This window comes from Cyphomyrmex costatus, unplaced genomic scaffold (genome assembly GCF_001594065.2).
Source record: "Cyphomyrmex costatus isolate MS0001 unplaced genomic scaffold, Ccosl1.0 scaffold142, whole genome shotgun sequence".
Classification (NCBI taxonomy): Eukaryota; Metazoa; Arthropoda; class Insecta; order Hymenoptera; family Formicidae; genus Cyphomyrmex; species Cyphomyrmex costatus.
Window position 1 is genome coordinate 819,175 of NW_017275413.1, and position 22,493 is coordinate 841,667.

The 22,493-nt window shown below is 39.9% G+C and overlaps 1 protein-coding gene across 1 annotated transcript in view; it reads right to left on the reverse strand.

Moving 5' to 3' along the window:
* Positions 1 to 22,493, reverse strand: part of Dscam2 (Down syndrome cell adhesion molecule 2) — a 105,794-nt gene that overhangs the window by 4,188 nt on the left and 79,113 nt on the right. The window contains exons 6-22 of the mRNA XM_018551638.1: positions 17,986 to 18,147; positions 17,312 to 17,595; positions 12,811 to 12,955; positions 10,870 to 11,021; positions 10,003 to 10,275; positions 7,992 to 8,291; positions 4,832 to 4,951; positions 4,049 to 4,222; positions 3,736 to 3,886; positions 3,061 to 3,209; positions 2,793 to 2,924; positions 2,011 to 2,311; positions 1,475 to 1,653; positions 1,199 to 1,368; positions 991 to 1,129; positions 792 to 909; positions 89 to 540 (exon numbers count right to left, since the gene is read on the reverse strand). Coding sequence (XP_018407140.1) covers positions 89 to 540; positions 792 to 909; positions 991 to 1,129; positions 1,199 to 1,368; positions 1,475 to 1,653; positions 2,011 to 2,311; positions 2,793 to 2,924; positions 3,061 to 3,209; positions 3,736 to 3,886; positions 4,049 to 4,222; positions 4,832 to 4,951; positions 7,992 to 8,291; positions 10,003 to 10,275; positions 10,870 to 11,021; positions 12,811 to 12,955; positions 17,312 to 17,595; positions 17,986 to 18,147 — 3,401 coding nt within the window. The remainder of the gene's footprint in view (positions 1 to 88; positions 541 to 791; positions 910 to 990; positions 1,130 to 1,198; positions 1,369 to 1,474; positions 1,654 to 2,010; positions 2,312 to 2,792; positions 2,925 to 3,060; positions 3,210 to 3,735; positions 3,887 to 4,048; positions 4,223 to 4,831; positions 4,952 to 7,991; positions 8,292 to 10,002; positions 10,276 to 10,869; positions 11,022 to 12,810; positions 12,956 to 17,311; positions 17,596 to 17,985; positions 18,148 to 22,493) is intronic.

The window sequence follows — 22,493 nt, forward strand, 5'->3', positions numbered from 1 at the left end:
ATTATAATACTCTCTTGTATAAAATTTCTGTTTGTTCTTTAAAATTATTAAAACAGTACAAAAACAAAAGATTTGTCCGAATGATTACCTTGCACCGTAAGGGTGTAATGCAGCTTATCACTGCCTTGAGAGTTCTCCACCTGACAGGTATAATTTCCGCTATCCTGTGACTGTAGGTTCGACAACACGAGTTCTCCGGTCGTTAGGATCTGTACGTTCCTGGTGGAATCGGTACGTATCTGCTCCGTGGTACTCTTATACCAATCTCTTGTTGGATCCCCGACCGCGTTGCACGCCAAAGTTGCCGAACCACGCCATGGACGCACCACATGGCCGCCGAAGGACGTGATCCTGGCTGGTACACGATTCGTCGGCACTTGCGCCGCCACCCTTGAACTTTGGCCCTCGCCCATTCGTGTGCTACCAGTCACCCAGAATTGATACTCGACGTGTTGCTGCAAATCAGTTGCCTCGAAATACGTGCTCGACGCCGGTAATGTCTTCTTGCCATGATTGAGCTCCTCTCGTCCGTCGACGACTCTGTGAAATGTTTTTATTATCTGCATGTACAAACTCGATAAAAGTTTCATTTGTATTATTTCTTAACATATTTATTTTGTGTTTAGAATAATTTGGATAGATTGATTGGATCACGTGAAATGTGTACTTAAATTTAATATAAATTTTTCAATTGATTATACGAAATACCTCAAATTACAAAACTAAAAGTTTTATTATAAACAAAGCGTAAAAGAGATACAAATTTTGATTTACTTATATATTTTTACTACCTTGTATAAAGATTGTATTTTGTAATAACTCCGTTTGGCTCGAGCGGTGGTAGCCATGAGATGAAAAGAGCCTGAGGTGAACTCACAACAACTTTGATATCAGCCGGACTGCCTGGCACTAAATAAAAAAAAAACGAAAAAAAGATTTATTAAAACTTTGTTAAAGAAAAAAATTACTCCAAGATATTAAGTAAATTACCATCTTCCTCCGTCTGGCAGTAAATCGTAGCGGAAGGCACACCGTCGCCAATTCTAGTATAAGCCAAAACCTGGATAGTGTAATTAGTGTATCGTCTGAGCCCAGTTAAAACCGTTGTCAGAGCACTCGTTTTACGAACCTAATTATAAAATCAACTAATTAATTGAGATAGGATACATGGAATAAATTAATTTGATAGGATAATCACCTCCATCTCGTCTACGCCTCGCCACGCGTCCGCCAAAATCGGTTCGTAATTTAATTTGTAACCCTGGATAATACCATTGCTGTGAGTGCTGGGCGGGGGTTGCCAAGATACTTGCAAGGACTGGGAAGAAAGTGCCACGCACCTTACATCTTCCGGTGGCATGCTGGGAACTACAAATAATCATTTCCATTTACGATTATTACCCTAGAAATTTATCTTAGAGAATAAAAAAGGAAATGAATTTCAACAAAAGGTTTTAAAAGCTTCAATAATCACCATCTTCCAAGGTCTGCGTGATCAGTGGTTCGCATAAAGGTCCTGGCCCCACCTGATTGTAGGCTCGAACGACGAGGGTGTATCTGGTGTACGGCCTGAGACCTGTAAGTCGAAACTCTCCACCTCCTTCCTCTCCGTCGCCCGAGACGGAGCTGAAGTTGTACGATGGATTGTTCGAACTGAAATAATAATCTCCTGACTATGCTACTCAACTTTCTGGCAAGGAATTTATCCACAATTATTAAAAATTTTATTTATACTTGATCTTATTATTACATATCGTAATTCTATTTATTCCTCAAACAGCAATTTAATAAGAGGCTAAAACCGAGCATGGTTTAAACATTTATAATCGATCTCTCTTCATGTATTATTATCTTCACATAATACAGAGTGACCCAAAATTTTAGCAACAAGGTTTTGTGTTTACTGTTAAGTTTTAAAGAACCTACTTTTTTCACCATTTAAATGTTTTACATGATTGGCTATAATTTAGTTCAGGAATTCTAAATTTTTATAAATCTTTGTAATTATACCTCGTTTCCTTATAACCGACATTAAAACCCTGTATGTCACCATGGCGAAGCTCCAACAACGGTGGTGACCAAGTGATGTGGATCTCGGACGAGGAGAGAGGTCTGGCTGTGAGATTAATTGGCGGACCAGCTGGTTTCTGCGGCTCAGTCCTGACAATGAGTTCTGCTGAGGGGACAGATCGGCCCGCTGGACCTTCTGCTATCACGCGTATGGTGTATCTCGTGGCGGGTTTTAAATCGTCGATTAATGCCGCGTATGGCAAGGGTGGTCCAGTAAACTCTTGTTGCTGCCATATTCCGCCTAGCAATTTCAATTAAAAAATTCATTAAAGGATTAATTTATGAGAAAACTTAATGCATTAGTTAAGTTATATATGTATTTACTGATTTTATAATTTACCAATTCTTGTATTTTCTCGCACTTAGGGCATTTCGATACAACGTTAATTAAAAATAAACTTCATGTACTTTAGTACATCGAATTTATAATAATAGATTGAATTTTTAGACTGCTATATGTGTAAATGAAATAAGTAAAGAAGGGCCAAATACAGTCCAGGCTAGATTTTGATGCTTAATTAATTTGTAATATTATTATTTTAGTTTTAATCTGATATCACGTTTCAAGTCCAGCAGTATTCGATGCGCAATTTACATATATAACTAGAAGACGTATTAAAAATACATACAAAATTATTAGGCACCAAGATACGGCCTTGACCCGTATTTGGTCCTTTACTTATTTCATTTAATTGAGGTTAAAATAATATTTGCCAATTTACCCTCGCCCTCTTTGTACTGAAGGATATATTTGGTGACCTCGCTAGTGTCCTGCGACTTATGCTGCCACTTAACGTTAATGCTGCGACTAGCCACCATGGCAGTTTCTAGGGCGCTCGGCGGTTGAGGCGGTTCTAAAACATGCGGAATTCGATATTAATGCGCTCGTGTGACGACATGTACGTGTATATACATATAGCGCAAGAGTATTGCATTTGGAATTGAATTATTCTATATCGGGACGAATTGACCTATAAACCCGTATCGTACCTTGCACGAGGAGTTGCACCAGCTGCTGATCGCGCCCGTAAAGATTGTTCGCTTGACAAAAGTACGCACCGCTGTCAGCCGCTTCCGCTGATGAGATTTGCAATTGCGCGATGACACCGTCCGGCGTTACTTCCTGCTTCACTGCGACGCTTTATAAATGAATTTATAAAAGTTCATTAAAAACTCTATGAAAAAGGCACAACTATATGAAATATTCATATAGGTATCGTCGCATCAAAAGTAGTGGTATGCTAATATTTTTGATACAAACTCCACCTTTGAATAACAGCATTTCAGTATATTCTCTTGTTAATAAACGGATTATATTTGACCCTTTTAACCGGGATATATATGGTTCTCCTGAATTTTTCAAGTGGATGCGTTTCACATGCCCGCGTATGCTCCCTATTATCAGCCCGGAATGCATTATTAATACCGTCGCATCTCATTTGCTAAATTCCGCTCGACACGATCGATTTATCGACACTAACGTGCCGCTCGCAATTATAAACCATCCATTCCATACCGAACGATACGATAATCTAACGGAAATCGCAGCGAGCGCAGAGATTTTGCGCCGTTTTAGGTAATTCATCATGAGTATCGATTTTCACGCGCGTCGCAGACAGTCCATTCTTCTCTATAATTCTATACGTATGGTTAATCTCGACTTACCGGTAATTCGTCGAGGGATTCAGCTCGCTTTTACCGCCTTTCAGCCAGGTTACGGTAACCGGCTTATCGCCGTGTACTTCGCAGTGTAACGTCGCCGTGTCTCCTTTCTTTACGGTAACAAGTCTCGACGGTGCAGCGAAATATGGAGACGCTACATAGTAATAAAACAACATAAAAAAATGTAAATTCAATAATTTAGAGGATTTTACACAACATTTCAAATTAAACGCGAACGCTTTTGTCTTATTGTTAACATTACATTAAGCGAAATGTTTAATTACAAAATGTATTACGCGTAATGCACTTTACTCACAATTGACTTTTAATTGCACGACTTTGCCTAAACCGCTTCCAATGCCATTACTCGCATGGCACAGATAGAAGCCTTCTCTGTCTTCTTTCACGTGTTGCAGCAATAGAGTGCCGTTGCTGAGGATCTTGGTGTAAGTTCTTTCGCGCAACTCCTCGTAATCACCGGCTTTGCTTCCTGTTAACAAGTGCCACGTGAGAAAGTCAAGCCGATCGGTGCTCAACTTATGTGAAAAAAAATCCTATTGCGCTTTCCTAGTTCTCGTAAAGAAGTGATATTTTATTAATGCACTACCGGAAGTTGCAACATCAAAAAATAGACATTTAATTAAGACGAAACTGTATCCCAGACAACGCGTATTGTCTAGAAGATCTTTTTAGAAGATGTCTTTTATATAGATATCTTTTATAAACATTTCATTGTAAATATTTCAAAAGAGTCTGGTATAAGTATTATGAAATAAAAGAAATGTTCTTTGTAAATTTTGACCTAAATAAAATAATTAAAATGTTTGTAGCGTTTAGAGAGCACACGAAAATTGAGCAAGAACATTGAAGTTTGGATAGGTACATTATGTTGAATTTTTGTTTCCAAATGTGAATTTTTAAATAATTTTATCTATAATAAAAGGTCAAAATATCCACAAAACAAAGACACCACTTCTTTTACTTATACCATTTGGAGAAAAATCGGTTCTTTTTTTAACATCCTCCTTAATTTTTCTTTGATAAATAAACGTAAAGACTTTTTTGTGTACTAAAATCACTTTATTTGCAATCGTCTCACCGGTGGCTTTCTTCCACACGATCGTCGGCGTCGGGACGCCCTGCGCCTGGCAGTGCAGCGCGACGTGGCGGTTCCTTTCGACGCTCACGTCGGTCGGCTCGACGATCCATCTAGGCGGCACTGTAACGTCAGAGACACCCGCTTTACATAGATCCATCACGGGTGCGCCAGCAATTCAAACTTATTACGTCTTGCTTTACTGGTCGTTAGCGATTTAGAGACAGGTACGTTTTCATGATAGAGAGAAAAAGAGATAGAGTAAAAGAGATAGAAAAGAGCCGTGAAAAAGCGCGGCGCAAAATGAAAGAGAGCTATATCGTGAGCTCATGTCGCTTCGACGCGCAACGCGCGATTCTGCACGTCAAAGAGATCGAATCTCAAACGAACTGATAAAAAGACGCGCGTGATAGAGAGAAAGAGAAAAACAGATGTACCGAAAGAGATGGTCTCGCGCGCATGAAGCTACGCCGCTTTCGTTTGATCTTCTCTCTTTGGAATGCACGCGTTCTTTATTTTCCACGCGACTTTTCGCATTTTCCCGAGTCTCCCGAATTTGCACGCGATATATTCGCGGATATATCGCGTGATGAAGAAACTGATAAAGATATACTGATAAGAGAAGATAGAGTGAGAATGAAGGTAAGAAGTATGTGGATAGGGTAGAGTTGTGGAGAATCAGGGGTTCATGAATCGATGCGAGGCGTATTTCGCGGGTGTCAATTGATATATAAAGTCTCGTGTCATTCGCACGCCAGGCAGCAGCAGACAATTCACCTCTATGTTCAACACCGCAACAAGGGTAGTAACAAGGAAAGTGACAAGGGCAGGGGCAATCGGTCATCTATTATCTGGCAACGTTAATTCTCCTAGGAACTACCAACAAGGACAACGAAACGAAGGCGTCTCTATGATAGCGCGCGACAATAGTACGTATATAACAGCTCTTAGCTCGTAAGAGGATAAAAAAAGATAAAAAAAAAGAAAGAGGAAAAAAAACAGACGGATGCTTGGTCGTCGAAGTTTCTCGATCCCGGCGCGAGATTTTGCGTCGCGCATCGATTTGTCAAACAAAGTCTCAAAGTGGGGGGTGGTTCTTGTACGATCAGGTGTATTGTTTGGCAAGGTTCTACTTCTTACTGTGGTGATAAAAAACGCTGCACAAGCGAGATACTGTGAGTAGGAGTTTCCAACGTTTTACAAGACGGCAAAGTATCGGCCACGCATCGATCGCGTGCGACAATATATAATATATATATAGATAGATAGATAGATATATAGATATATATGTATATAACATATGTAACGTGAGTATACAAATATACTCGAGCCCAAACGGTGGCGTGTGTGAAACAAGTAGAACTCTCGGAAAGAGGTACGCAAAGGGGGCAGGAAGTGTTTGGATGCGGAACTTGTGAAGGTGGTGAATAATAATAATAATAATAATAATAATAATGATACCAATAATAACAATATATATGTATATATAAGTACCCGCGTCTAACGACTAGTTCAATAAAGTACGAATTTAATTAATGATATACGTACTACTAGCCTACATTTTTTACCGATCGCCGACGAGGCGGAGGATGCGCTCGCTCGGGTTATTCTTACGAGTTTTAAGCTATTGTATCGCGAGTATCACGCTAGGAACTTGAAGTTTTATCGGCTGTCGACAAGCTTAAGGGCTTTTTATCGTTCTCGTAAGATCATTACTTGCCTTACTTTTACGAAAGAGAGCTCGCGGGCGCGTTACGTGAGCGTCCGGCATCCTCGTTCCTCGTTGCGATGAAAGAAATATAAAAAAGAGAAAGAGAGATACGGACGAACAGAGAAAAAGAGAGAAAGGTAGCGAGAGACGGAGATATAGAAAGATAGAACCAGAGAGACAGAGAGCGAGAGAAAGTTTGGTGAGAAAGCATGCAGAAGTGAATAAAGGTTGTCTTCCAACGAGCCCAAAGAAGAGCCAGCGCAAAGGTCGGTGAAGATTGATCGTGAGCGTAGTGGCACGTGCTCGCACTTGGGTGATCAAGATACTTCGAGAGATATATATATATATTTATTATTTAAGTAATAATTCGATAAACACACAGACACACACAGAGAAAAATATATACATATATATTTACACGTAAAATGTGAATGCAGGCAATATAGTGATCTACGACTACGTAAAGAGATCATGCCGAATAAAGTGTCGATGCTCACATACACGCACGCACGCAGGCCAGAAAAAATCTTTTTTTTTTTTTTTCGTTTTTTTTATTTGTAGCTGCAGTTGTTGCTGTTGTTGTTGTAGTTGTAGTTGAAACGAGTAAAAAATAAGGAAAGGTGCAAACTGTTACCTTTATTATTCGGTCAAGTCAAGCAAACCTCGGGGGTCCACGAGATACCGACGCATTCCCAGAGAGCCAAAGCAACGCAAATGTAATATACACTGTGTCTAGGGTAAGAAGGAGTATCGGATGGATCTGCGGGAGGAACTCGACAGATTTGAGGATGAGGTGGAAGAGATGGGGGGACAGGAGGCTGGGAGCTTAATGATCGTGATCTCGCCCGGGGGTGAACGTGCTGTCGCTCGAAATCTCGATGGTATCGTCTTTAAGTCGTGGCGCCAACGTGGAGTACGGTCTCTCTAAATGTCACATCCTGGCGAGAACACAGCTGTGAGATGAACTATGGTGAAGCGGGAACCGAGTCAATAAGCGCGATGATATGTCGATGGCGGTGGATGATGAAATGGCGACTAAGACTGGAGAACGAGGAACGATGGAATGGATATTCAGAGGATGACGTTTCATCCCGACAAATTTCCAAGTTTCACGGCATTACAAATACTTACATCGCAGATCGTTGAAAATTCAATTGACGCGTTTCCTTAATATTATCTGATGTCAACTATTCGAGTGCATGACAAGTTATTTAATTATATATGTATCGTACGTATATATCTTGAATTTAGGAAATTAAAGTTAATGCTCTCGTAGATTAAAGAACTTGAATGATTTTACAACGTAATCGAGATTCTTCTAAATCTAGGAAAAATGATGATTGTAGAGATTAGAGATGTCATTGAACCTTTATATCGGGGTGAAACGATCGAGAGGAATGGCAAGGCGATTATTAGGAACGCTAGGAAAAGGGTTGGCGATCATCTAGTTACCTTTTACCTGTAGCTTGGCCGTGTACCTGACCTCGGCGGCGGGGTTCGCGGCGACGCAGGTATAGTCGCCGGAGTGCTCGGCCGCGAGATTCGTTATACTGAGGAGGCTCGAGTAGGGATCCAGTTGGGAGACGTTTGCGACGGACGCCAGATTTGGCGGCAGGGGAAAGGGACTTTGGCCGTCTTTCAGCCAGGATATGGTCAAGGGTGGATCTCCCGCCGCGACCCCGCACACCGTCCGCGTCCGCATCCCCTCGGATAGTCCCTCTTGGAACGTAAATGGCTCAATAATAGGGGGTACTGGAAAAGGTCAAGAGAGAAGAGAGAACCATACGTGAGAGCAAGAAAAAGATGGCACCAAAAAACGCAAGAACCTTGTAATACCAGGTATACGTGTTCTTTTCATATATATATGCATAAATATATATATATAGGTTTATACTGTGAGACGGTATGTGTATATATATATATTTTTCAGTTCTTTTTGCTTCTGTTCCTTCCGCTTCATATAAACAGTGGTACGTCCATGTATATGTAGATATATATATATAGAATATAATATGTATATATATGTAGAATATGTACAATAGAGGCAGTATAGTAACGTAGCAATGTAGAGGAGAGAGAGGGTGGCCCCGCCGCGGACCTGCCCCTGACGCCCTCACACCTTATACACTTAAATTGGCATCGCACACTTGCGCGCAGCATCCGATCCTTTCCAATTAACGTAAGAGCGAATCTTCATCTTTCCGAAGCTACCGCGTCGTTTCCTTCAAAATGTACTTAATTGCGTCTTAATATTTTTAAAGGAATAAAATAATTTTTGTATTATATATATAAAATTCTTCGTTCTATCTGAAACGCTGTGATAAGCACCGCTAAAATTCAAAGACATGATAAAACGTGAAAAGGAATAGTTAAACAGATATAATTGTAAACGTGTGGACCAAAAAAAAAAAGAAGGAAACGTGCGGTGTCGCTCTCGAGAAGTCGAAGCGCAACTTCCTTAAGAGGACGTGTGGGAGAGGTAGAGGCGGGTATCGTGCATAAGGAAGAGTCACGCTAAGCGTGAGCAATCTTTAGTTACAAGTCACCAAGTCTCTACGTTCCTTGGTGACGAGAGAAGTCGACGAGGTCCCGTCGTGGATTTGCTTGGAAGCGCATCGTCGATAGAGCTCGAACTTTGATCTTTGTGTTCGAATGAAGCATTCACAGCGCATTTTGCTGATCAACCCCGCATCCTCGTGGACCAGAACGCAACAATAGAGCCGGTGACGATAACGACGATAGCAACTTCCATGTGCAGCTTCCATTTTCGAGCCCGGCCGACACAAATCGCACGCACGCACACAACGGGCACACACGCGCACACGCAAAACTCGGGCGGTCAGGCGGTCGTCGGGCAAATTGTAGGGGGCCTAGAGGAGGATTACCATGAACCACAAGCCGCTGCGTGTGCGATACCTCTGCGGCCACGTTACGGGCCACGCACGAGTAGTTGCCGTTGTGATCTGGAGATAAACTTTCAATCATCAGTATGCTATTGTACTGGTCCATATTGGTGACAGTGACACGTTCCGACGGCCCCATGGAACGTCCATCCTTGAGCCACGTGATGGACAGCGGCAGATCGCCTCTGGTAACCGAACACGTCAGGGTGGTGCGTTCGCCGAGATGCAGGTCGCGATCTGCCGTGAACGGGCTAATTTTGGGGGGAACTGGAATAATAACAACGAGACAGCTCGTGAGCGCACGTTACGATACATAGACGGCAATCGGTAACATGGCGTGTGTCTCGGACTTCCTTCCACGTAATCCTAAAACTTATCTACCACCCCTGACGACAGGGATCTGCATGATCTTGATTTGCTCTTCATTTTTCATCTTTCCAGCATCATGGATCATCTTTTCGTCCTGTCGCAGCACTCGTCACACAGATCGCCGTCTTCGATTTTGAAATGGTCCACCTGCGACAATTCATTGCCATAGGAAATCGGAAATGAGGCCTTACCGATCACTGCGACGTCTCCGGATCTTCTGGCGCTGTGACCTTGCTTGTTCCTCGCCCAGCAGGTGTACACTCCAGCGTCACCCTTCTTCTGCACACTGCTGATCAACAAAGTGCCGTCTGTGAGTACTTTCTGACGCAGATCGTCCGGTAATTCGCGATTGGCTCTCTCCCATTTGATTTCCTCGATCGGATATCCGGCTACCGGACACTTCAAACGGAGCGTCTCACCGGCAACGGCGGTCACTTTCGGAATCAGGCGTATGTACGGAAGTCCTGGACACGATATTTCACGATTACGTATATTTTTCTTGACCTTTCAAGTCTCTAGCTAACATGAAAAACTATGATAGAATCGAATAATAAGCTAGAAACATTGTCACGCGATTAAACCTATTTAAAAGGCACTAATTAATTTCAAGAAATCAATATACTTTTGTATACAAAACATAATTTGTAGAAAAAAGAATTAGTACTAGTATAAGTATATATTTTAATAAGAATAGTTTAAATTTGCAGATGTAACATAAATAAATTGAATTCTTTGGCATTTTTTACAAAGAGATTTATATAATAATTAACTGAGTCGAATAGATCTATGTCAGCCCCGAAAAGTAAAATTTGTAATATTTTCGCATTTTAATTAATGTAATTTTGAGAAAAGTGTGATTTAATCACAGTTTATACAATGATGATGATTTATGGTCATAAATTAGTGATAAGTCATTAATTATTGATGCGACTACTCGATATCAAAAAGCGAGGTGAGCCACATATCTCTATGGTCAGTTTTGGTGCGGCTACACTGCGTGAAATTAATTACAATTTGTCTCACATTATACACGATGGTAATTAACGGAAGGTACGCACCGTAAACATTCAGTCGTGCAGCATGTGTCACCTTTCCCGCGCGATTTTCGGCTGTGCAGGAATATTCACCTCCATCCTCCACCATTACGTGGCTTATATTGACGTGGGATATAACGTCGCCATGCACCGTCACGTATTGACCAATGACGAATCTTGCGTAAAAATCAACAAATTTTGATTTAAAATGAAATTTACGAATTAATTGGTTGTTTTCAACGAATTTGTAAAGGATAATTGAATATTCCGCGCGATATTCACTTAAAAAAACAATACCTTTATAGCAAACTGGATATAAATTCACGATAAAACATTAAGAGGATAAAACGACAAATAATATGCGTACAGCATGGTAATTAATATGCGAATGAAATTAAGTACAATTGATTATAGGACTGAAAATCTAAATGACTTGATGAAAGTACGTTTCGATTCTTCTTATTGGAGTTATCCTCAGCTTACAATTGGCATTTAATATTAAAACTCATTTTCACAATATATGGATACTCAAAGATTAAAGGTTATCAAGAAATTATCAATAAAATTCATTTATGACCTTTAATTTTTAGGTAATCATATATTGTGAAAACGGACGTATGTCATTAACATCCTGACAATGTAATATCTAGAGAAAGATCACAGGAAAGTCCTAGTTAGAAGAATGTCATCAAAAATATGCGACAAATGCTGGAATAACGTTAGTAGATATGTGTATGTTCCGCTTCAGATCAACATTTAACACAAAATTTCCGTAATGTAAAAAATAATAATACTAGCCACAATATAAATAATTAGTAAAGACTGAACAGTCAACATTGAGTTAAAATTAACAATGTTCCTTTATTACAACACGTTCGATTTAAAGAAGAGCCGCCAACAAATTTTTTCCATCTCTTTCACTTTTTTAACGTAAAATAACGATTACGGAGTAATCATGTTTCTCTGCTGCAACAGCATCGCGAAGCCGTGTAATAAAAGCACGATAAAACTGAAGATGGCAAAATGATACGTGGACCTTTCACGAGAAGCGCTTCGCATTTCTATCTGTTATCGGTCTGACGCGGACTGGACAGCTCTCAAATCGGCGCAATCTCGTGAATCTCGGTGAGTGCACGCGAATCCCCGGCGTTATCGTTGCGCGTTATCGTTTAGAATTTGTCACGTTCCATCTCGATCGGGACGAGAATGAAAGCCGCCGGAAACTGCGTCCGCGGTAGCGAGTCAAGGGGAATTCGAACGATGGGGGTAGAAAGCCGGTGATAAAATGGGATACGACGAGGTCCGCGAGATGGTGGATCCTTTACGCCGATCTGTCATTAAACTAGATGCCGTGGAGCTTGCGCATGTCACTCTTTCCGAGGCGGTATACGCCATCCGCGCGATAAATATTCTCGTTTCCGTCTGGGATATTGCACGCGGAATTGCCTGCACGCATATATATACGCGATCGTGAACGACACCGTCAGAAATTATAGTTCAATTACGATAGTGGTATAAATGACGTTTAAGACAACTCGTGCAATTTACGGTCCGTTCACCTTTTTATTTTAGGAACGTTGTAATTTTAATTCTTATTTTTTTTCCGAATTCTATTGACAACATTAATAAATAACGCATTATATGCATCATATAAGCTGAAATAAATAAATGAAGTATAGTAACGTTATCATATATATAATTCTAATAATTAAAGAAAACAAAAAATATAATATATTTGACATTTATCGCCGAAAGATATATAGGTATATATGTATATATCTCGTATATAAAATTTAATGCCATAATCACGTACAAATAACACTGATATTTTTCTTTCTTTCTTTCTTTCCACTTTCTAATTTTTATGGGGTTATTAGTCACACCAGTAAATTAAAAGATATCATCTCTCGAACATGGAATAATAGCAAAAATGTAAGCTATTTCAAAGAATTGGGACAAGCTTACCTTCCATTAGTCGGTAAGGGAAAACCGTCCAACGCCCACGATACTTGAGGTGTAGGATTTCCTGCGGCGGAACATTTTAAGGACACGGCGGGTCCTGGCTGGAGAGTCTGCTCGATGAATGAGTACAGGAGCACAGGCGGCGCGTCTGGAACGTTAATGTGTAAGGCGAGCTTAATTACGCGAAGGGAAACAAATTTATGCCACTAACCGTTACCGTTAATCAAAGTTGCTAGAACACGAAAATACCTGGGAGCGATCGTTTAAAATATAAAGGGAAAAGGGGAGAATCATATTTCCGTGATGTGGAATTAATGCAAATTCGATATCGTGGCTAAACCAATTCCTCGCTCTTGAAAATTGTTGCAAAGATATTTTGTTTTATCCCTGTTTATTCTTGTTTTGGTGTGTTCAAATTTATTGTACGATTATATTGTTTATATCAATAAGATTAAAAAGTCATAAAAAATAAAAAAAATTTCACAGGAAAAGATTACTTACATTAATAGACAAAATCATCAAATATCAGAGGAAGTCTTTAAATAAAATATTAGTAAGAGAATAAATTACACTTCATCAAATAGACCTATACAGACCAGCAGAATTATTCAAGCTGGACATGTAAAAAAAAAATTCAGGTTGGAAAATTTTATCCTCGTACATCTGTATTTATTCCGCCGTATTTATTCTACGAATATGTGGATTACTAGTATAATTCACGCAAACACTGCGACTCGCTGCAATAAACCGCGAGTGCAGCGGGGGTTAAACGAAGGGTTAGCGAGCGAGCCGCTGGAAAGAAAAAGGCGAGCGAGGGCACACGATATCCTGATCCTGAAAGCCGCCACGCCCAACGCGATGGAATACGAAAGACAATGGGCTCGCCGTCATGGAAGCGCCGCGCAGATATTTCTCTTTTCTTCGTCGATGTTGCTCCGGAGCAACACGGAAAAAACAGAACCTATCACGCGAAGCTCGTGAGAGGAAGAGCGGGAGAAGAAGAATTCCGTATGGATTTTCACGAGATAACACAAGCTCGGGATTGACCGTGTCGATGTTTCCGACTGCGCCCGTAATTAAAAGCATCGATTCTGCCATCATTAAAAAAAGCTTCGCTGTCGCGTCACGAGGAATAGGATATGATTTCACAGCCCTCTCAAGAAACGAAAAAGGAGGAAGAGTCTCGTCTCGTTCAAATGAATGCCGGAATCCTCATTATGCTCGCGAATCCATGCACAATTGATGAATCCCATCTCGATTCCTCTCGGTGATCATCGCGGCGTACCGTAATCATAGTCGCGACGTCGTCGCGACTCTTTCACTTCCGGTCGATGAGATGGAATTTTAAGAGACGGTGACGTCGGTATTACAGTATCTTGAAGGAAGATGTTCGCTGTTCAACAAGATGGTCTTTTATCGCTTTTACGTTGATTGTGCCTCGCGAATAATTAATATCCATTATCGTTGCAACGTCTGTCAAAGTGTGCGAATTCTTAGACGAAATAACGATGAAAGTTAATAGAAATATCGACACATTCATATTTACATATATAATTATATATTATATTCGGATATATATAGAATCCGAGATCCTTTTTTTTATAACGCGATCAGAATTTTACTGCAATAGAGTATAATAATTGGATTTATACTTTCATCTTTCTCTAGCATTCGTGACATCGTCGCAGCCATTTTCAACGAAGCAATATAAAAACGGCAAATTAAAGCACTCGGACGTTAGTCGAATCGGTAAAAACGCGCGTTCCGAACACACACAGACGGCTTCGCTTGAAACACGAGGAATTCATTTTGAGTAATTTGGCAGTTCTGTTCGCTCGAGGAAATGACTTTTCTGCCGTCGCTTCTATTCTACTGCGTACCATAGAATTCGTGCATTTGTCCAAACGCTTGAAATTGTAGCGAGCGGGATTTTATGTATAGCAGCGATACACGATATTCATATCGCGAATTTCATATGCATTACTACTATAGTACAAGATAGAAAAGAAACAGAAGGAGAAAGAGAGAGAGAGAAAAATTTGATAAAAATTAATTTCCCATTTGACACTCGCAGAAAGAGAGAGAGAGAGAAGAAGGAGAGATTTCCGGATATTAAATCATTAATAATCAACGTCGACATTGATTTTATAATAGCAGCGACATTCTGCGCAAATCACTTCCTTCCCCGGTCGTCAATCGCAAGATGATTGAATCAATAAAACGTCCACTAATCGCAAGAATACCGGTAACCAGTCGGCCAATCGTATACGCGTGCTAGAACGGATTTTACGAACGAGAGGTATTTGAATTCGCAAAATGCACACCTCGTACAATTTGCGCTCTTTTCGGCCTGGGAAATGACTCTTTTTTTTCACAGCCGCTCAAGTTCCGACTGGGCCGCAATGCCATGCTGCTTTTCTCATCCTCGCGCACAGCAAAATTGCATCGGAGATAGCTTTGCTCCACTCGCTCGCGCAAGCCAGGATGTCCTTGCCGTCGGCGTTCGCTCGCTCGAATTCTCTTTGACGTAAATTCCGTGCATTACTGACGCTGACGAGCGAGAGACACTAACTTCATTGTTGTTTCAAAGGCCTCTCCACCCTGCTGGTCGCCCTGCCCTGCCACTAACACTCCCAGAACGACTGGTCTAGATATATACGGGGTGTGTCCAGTCACGGTGCGGCGCGTTAACTATGTATTAATGACAGGTTCTCGAATGATTTTTTTATAGTTCGCGAATACTTTACAAAAATATCCCTCGCTCTCGCCACAACACTTTAAAAAATTTTCATCGTCGAATATTCGAAAGCAAAGTTCGGAATTAAATATCCGCTACAGCACAATCCAATGGGGGCTAATTAGGTCGCTGACGAAGTTTAATTTGTAAAAAGGAAACCTCTTGATATCCTACATTAAATATTTGTGTAATTAGAGTTGTAAAATTCTAATTGTAGAACAGGAGAAAAGTACAGAAGAGAAAAATCGACTTCAAATTCAACGATGAGCCTATTATTAAGATCGATATCGCGTAAGAGACGGACGCGCTTTACGACGACCGCGTGCTCCAAGAACGATGCGAGGATGGGAGTGCACAGCTGGAAAACGAGGTAAAAGCGTTGTAAAAGAAGATTCCTCTCCACTTCAAAGTGATGCCTACCCCTTCGGCCGGTGGCCCAGCACGCGGCAGCGGCCGCCTCTTTGCCGAGTAATCGAGTTCTGTGTAACTTGATAGGTAGTATAACGCGGGCTGTCGATCGGTGCGCAGTGTCTTCTCTCTCACTGGGACACCTTTGACAGCGCCTTTCGAGGATGACACGAGAATGAGAGGGAGAGCGAGAGAGAGAGAGAGAGATGCAGGTCAATATCCTGGCACAAGGCGAACGAGCCACCGTACTAAACGTCTCCGTTATTATATGGGTTATCTCTGGGGATGATACCTGTACTCACGATCGGAACATTGTTATGTACTTTCCGCGTGAACCGTGAAGCGAACGATCGCTATACACTGAGCCTTTAATATCAAATGTATTTAATCGACGAAATGTCTCTCCTTCGTGCTCGAGTGGAGGGTTGCTCTCCCCTATCAACGGGGTTAAAATTAAACTATCCTTATATATCTACGTAAAGTTGTTTCTCGCCAAGACGAGCATAATACTCTCCCGTGATGCTTCCAAATTAGGTAAACCACTTAACCCTTCGGTGCTACTTCTGTAGTGTAGCGTAGGTTTATAGCACCCGAGGTTAATTCTTCTACTTTGCTATGCTATAATTTTTTTTATTAATAAAGGTAATAATATACGTTTGCCTGTTTCCGTTATGCGTTTCAAATAAAAAAACTTGTTATATTTTAATTTTTGTTAGAATATGTTAATTTTTGTTATAATATGTTTATTTCTCTATACAATATTCCTATGGTATATACATATATTTACATGACAAAATATTACAGAATAATATCGAAAGATGTTGTTCAATTTTAAATGTTAACTTGGAAATTCTGTCGGATACACTGTTACGCATTAAAGCAGCAATAATAACTGAATCATTTAAAAGTTTAATAAATATTTTAATATATATCTTTTAAATTAAATATAATTGTGTTATTTTTAATTTCCATAAGTGTATCGAAATATAAATTAATCCATTTCTGTGATTAGTTTCAAAATAAACATCGTCCATATTAAAATAGAACGCACTTAATACATATTAAAGAATCAAATTTAATATTTACTTAAATGAAATTGTTTAACTCTATTGTTTTAATTAAATTGATAATATATTTATTAGGAGCATCTACAGAAATAATTAAAAATAACTTAAATTGGATATAATTTAGCATTGCATTGAATTTAACATTTGTACCCTATAAGAAATTTTCTTATTATTTTCGACGTTTTATCACTAATACATCATATTTATTTTAAAATTCGAACTTGTGGAACTTTCTCGAGTACATCTGTGATTTCTAACAAGAAGACGGATACCGGAGAAAGTATTTACATACCGCCCAGTTGAAGTTCCGCTGATGCTTGAGCTGTATCGCCTTCCGACCTTCTCACAATGCACTGATACATGCCGCGGTCTTCCCTTCCAATTCCGTTGAGCTTCAGTAATTCCGATTGCCTTCCTGTCCCTGGAAGTTGTCGACCGTCCTTGTACCATGTGATAAAGTGCGGTCCAGCCTGCGGATGCGTGCCGACCTCGCATTTGAACTCGGCGTTGCCTCCTAAATGAACACTGAGCAACGGAGGCGTCACTTCCACGTGAAGAGGCGCCGTCACAATTAACCTACAATTAAAAAATTTGTTAAGTTTAACACACTTTACATCTCAAATAGTCTGCCCAAATTTTTAAATTACACAAGGATGATTAACAAGTAACACAAATGTTACGTAAAAAATTAATATAAACAATTTAACAATGATACAACTTATAAGCAAATTGTGAAAACATATTTCTTCAATAAATTTAATCTTTAATTTTGTAACAAGAACATCAATATTATCTACTAAAAATTAAATTGATGATAGCATTACGAAGTGATCCGTAATGTAACGATTAAAGTAAAATGCCATAATTAAAACGCACAAAAATAAATAATAAATAGGACTTTAGGTCATGCAATAAAGTTGATATATATTTTAAAAACAATTTATTTAAATTTTTAACTTCCATTACCTGATCTCAGCACTTGCTTCACCACCAGGATTAGAGGCGGAACAGCGATATACGCCGCTGTCTTCTAACGTTACCGCTTCGATGGCCAACACAGAACCAAGAAGTCTCGTTCTAGGTCCAGAGAGTACCAACATTGGCTCTGCTCCTGTTTGCGCAAACCACCTGCGAACGAAAATGCTTTCAACTTAATAACCATAAACATTACTGTGCTTTTTAGAATTTCACGATCTTAGCTTGGATGTGCAGGATGAGATAAGTTTTTAGAAAGCACTTATTGTATATGTGGGTAATTACAAATAAAATTAAAAATATACATATATTGTATTATATATATATATATACTTGCTATAAAAATATAACTTAATAAATGTCATTTTTGAATCAATTAAAGAAAAAAATGAAAATATAAAAGAAAAAATATTGTATTTTAAAAGAATGTACTTTTATTCCTTTGCAACCAATGATTACGCCAAAATTGCAATTTAAAGTTAATATTCCAAAATTTTAATATGAGATTCAAAATTATAATATTCAAATTTATTTTCTAGAATTTTTGTTTTTTGGATATATTACGTCAATGTTAAAGTAAATGAGCAATATATTGTAAGAAATGACCTGTTTAAGTTACCAGAGCTAATGGGGGAAAATAACGGAAAGAAACTAGCTAGCTCTTAAACAGGTCATTTCTTACAATATATACATGCTTTAAAATATAGAACTATAATTAAAAGAAATTTTCTCATTCTCATGATTATTAACAGTCAGGGAAAACAGGAAAAACCAGAAAAAGTCTGGGAAAAAGTAGTCAAGAGAATCCGAGAAAAGTTAGAAAAAATCGAAAAAATGTATTAATCCACACACACAACACACACACACACACACACACACACACACACACACACACACACACAAGATAAAATAAAATTATTATAATACCAAGAGAGAGAGAGAGAGAGAGAGAGAGAGAGAGTTCTGTATTCAAACTTTACTTCTTCAAACACTAGTAGAATTTTCGCCGTTTTGTAATTGATTTGTTTTTGAACACATGTAATCATATTGTAAGTTGTATTATGAGTTATATTATTATTTATCATTTTTAAACTTATTCTTACATGTAATTCTTTGTTTTGTTGTGTGTGTTTATATGTCAAACTTTAATCAGGAAAAGCGAATGAGGTAAACGTTCCAGTGACCGAATATGCATCTATGTCCTGTCACATAAAATGTATTATTATTAATCTCAAAAGGTTTTTTTTTATTACAATATTATCATTTAATTGTATTTAAAGGTATAATTAAATTATACGCTTTACTACTATTAAATTATAATACTATATTTAAAAAAGCATTTAATAATAATATAAACAAATAGAGTTTTGTGAAAATGTGCGGACATATAGGTACATGTCCGGTCACCAGGACATTTACCTTATTTATGTTGCATTTCGTTAACAACTCTTTGTTTTGCTAAATGAAATTATTGTTTATGTGAATCATAATACAAATGAAAATTATATATTATTGTTTATGTGAATCATAATACAAATGTATAAATGCAGATTCGAAAGATTTAAAGTGTCACCTCTAATGTCGTTTATATTGTAACGCGATTTCTATTGTTGTAAGTACTCGTCGATCGTACATATAATATTCTATCGCGTTCGCTTGTAACGTTCGCCAAGTTCGTCGTATAATCGATTTTCAGCGGAGTCGTTGCAACGCAATGGGTTCAAGTGTTCACTGACAGCGTATAGACTGACACAATCTCCAAATAGCCCGCCTTGCTTTCCCGCTCTCATTTTCCAACACTTTGCCCGTGCCCCTCTTCTGTCTCTCGCACTCTACCTCGTTGACGAATAATTTTTCATCGAAAAGGCAAAGCAGTTGGTGCTGCAAAGAGGCGGCGAGAGGGGCACGAAAGGGGGGAACGGTTCAATTTCGTTGGCTTTTCGGATACGTCGACCTAGAAACGACATCCAACAGCGTTTATCCCCAGGATTCTCTCTCTATGCAGTTACTGACAAAATCCCGATCAGACAGAACATGTTCGGACTTTGGATCAGGAATGTTCAAGGATTTTCTCTCGTCTTCAGCATTTATAATCTAAGGAAGAATGTCATTCGATGGTCTAATTCGAAATCGAAAATTTGACGATGCTGCGAGAATTTTGTGAAAAATTTTCGTAATGAGAGTCACGTATAGGCTGCATGAGAAATTGTCCAATGTTTGGCAAAAAGCTCAATATATTATTTCTCAAAATAGGGGAAAATGAGGGAATTGCGAATAATGTGAGGTAAACGCGAACGATACTATTGCAGTATACGAGTATTAGAGTAGCGCAATAACCTCTCATTTTTCACATCCAGTGATAGTCCAATATACGTTTAGTGCCGTATACTATACACGTAATCATAAAACGCGCACATCGTTTAAGAAAAATCCCATTACATATTTTCGATGATTTTGACTTAGAGGAGAATGAGAGAATTGCGAATTCTCCTATAAGGAAAAAATTAAAGTCGATGATTATTTATCAATTATACAATACAATCTTTATTTCTTAAATAAAGATTATACTTTGTTTTTATGAATACGTTCTTACTAAACTATTTGTAATATTTTATTAAGATTGTAACGCACAACGTTCAACGGTAAACTGAAATTTGAGTGTCCGTGTAAAAGATTCAGTTGGAAAGTTGGCCGATGGGATCTAGATCGCCGAGTCGTTAAAAGACAGAGGAGTTCGGAAGCACAGTACGGCGTGTCGTAAAAGTACTTAAAAGTTGCGCGTGTCCATGGGAATTCAATAAATTTCAAGAGTTCCGGAGAGAGGATCTTATCCGTGTGCGATTTGTCCGGGCGCTTTCGAATCGATCGGCCCGCGTGTAGCGTTATTCGCGCGATATATCGAGCGTCGGGATGTATCGGTGTCGCATAAATCTCACGACAAATTTACGGCGCGCCACTCGTACATATATGCGCGCATATAAATTCGCATAATGCATTCCTCGCGGATGCGGGGCGGGACTCGAGAGCGCGGTCTTAATAACGTGGTAGTATTTCACGAGAGTGGAATCGCCGCGCTGCGCGATACACGCGTTTCGGTCCCGCGAGACAATCGACCGCCCCGCAGGGGAGGTAGACCGACTTGAAACGTATTGCACGAATGTATTTTTCATAGAAGAACTACGGCCAGGCGCGGCGCGGCGCGGCCCTTGCCCGACCATGTCGCGATATTGCCAATAAATTTTCATTCCGCCGAGCATTTGCCGGGCTACATCCGCGGTCTCGGAGGAGAAGAAAAGAGCGGACACGGTGAGGAAAGTGTCTTTCATTCTGTACCATCCGGAATGCAGATTGCCTTTAACCTCTATCTCTCCGTCCCGTTTCTCTTGGAAAAGATTTTCTCTCGAAAGTTTTTCGCCCCGGATCTTTTTTATTAAAATTCTGATTACTTTTTATTAAAATTCTGCTTTAAAATTTCGAGATGCATCGCGGGGAAAGTCAATCGTGCAACTTTTTTTTTTATCATCTCTTCCGTTTATTTTGACTACCTTTCCAGTATGACTCCATTGTGCACGAACGGCACAAACCGATCCCGTTTACGCGACAAATGTGCAAATATTTTTCCCAGAAGCGAGAAATGTGGTATCGCGTATCGGATGTAGCACTCGCTGCGTGCATCGGGAACGCAGACAGGTAAAAGACCGTTTGTCAAATTCTCCGCTCTGTAAAGTGGCAAAAGATAAAGTACGGCGTTCGATTGTAGCCCCACGATGGAGAAGCGAAGAAAACTCGCTCTCGATGGAAAACGCGAGCCGTGATGAGAAAGAGAGAATCTCTTGCTCTCTCTCTTCTCGACTCGAGGCGACATGGAGAGCTTCCGATTGTGCCACCCCTCTCGCGAGGCTTCACGATCGAGTGCTCCGACTTTTTTCTCCGATCAAAATCGCGTGCTCTCTCCTCTCCTCTCCACTTCATCGCACGTCTTTGCCCTTTTTCCTCCTCCATTTCTCGCCGAGCATCATCAGTCCTTTTTCCCCCTCGAATCTCATTCATTCCGGAGGAGAAGGAAGGAGTTAGGATTAAAGGAAAGGTTTGACGTTCTCATGCACACCCACCCTCCTTTTCATCCCGTCTTCGGAGGAGACGCGAAATGCTTCAAAGCAGCATCGCGTACGAAACGATAGGTTCGCACACGTTTGCGTTCATCCCTCGAGTGTCGATTTCCGGTGCACAAAGGCACTCGTCATTCGTCTTTGTGTCATCCGTTACGAGACGTTCGAAAGACGACGATATCTGACAAGTGGACGCCGAAGTGCCTTCTTTCCTTTCTTTCTCTCTGCAACAGTACGGCAGTAACAACGAATAAATCCGTTCTCAGTGCGCGCGAGTAACGAGAGGCGATCTTTCGCTTCACTTTTCCGCGAGATTACTCTGTAATGGGTAAAGCTGCAGGGAAACGCGCGAGATACCGTATTTCTTTTGCTATACGCTCTGGTTATACG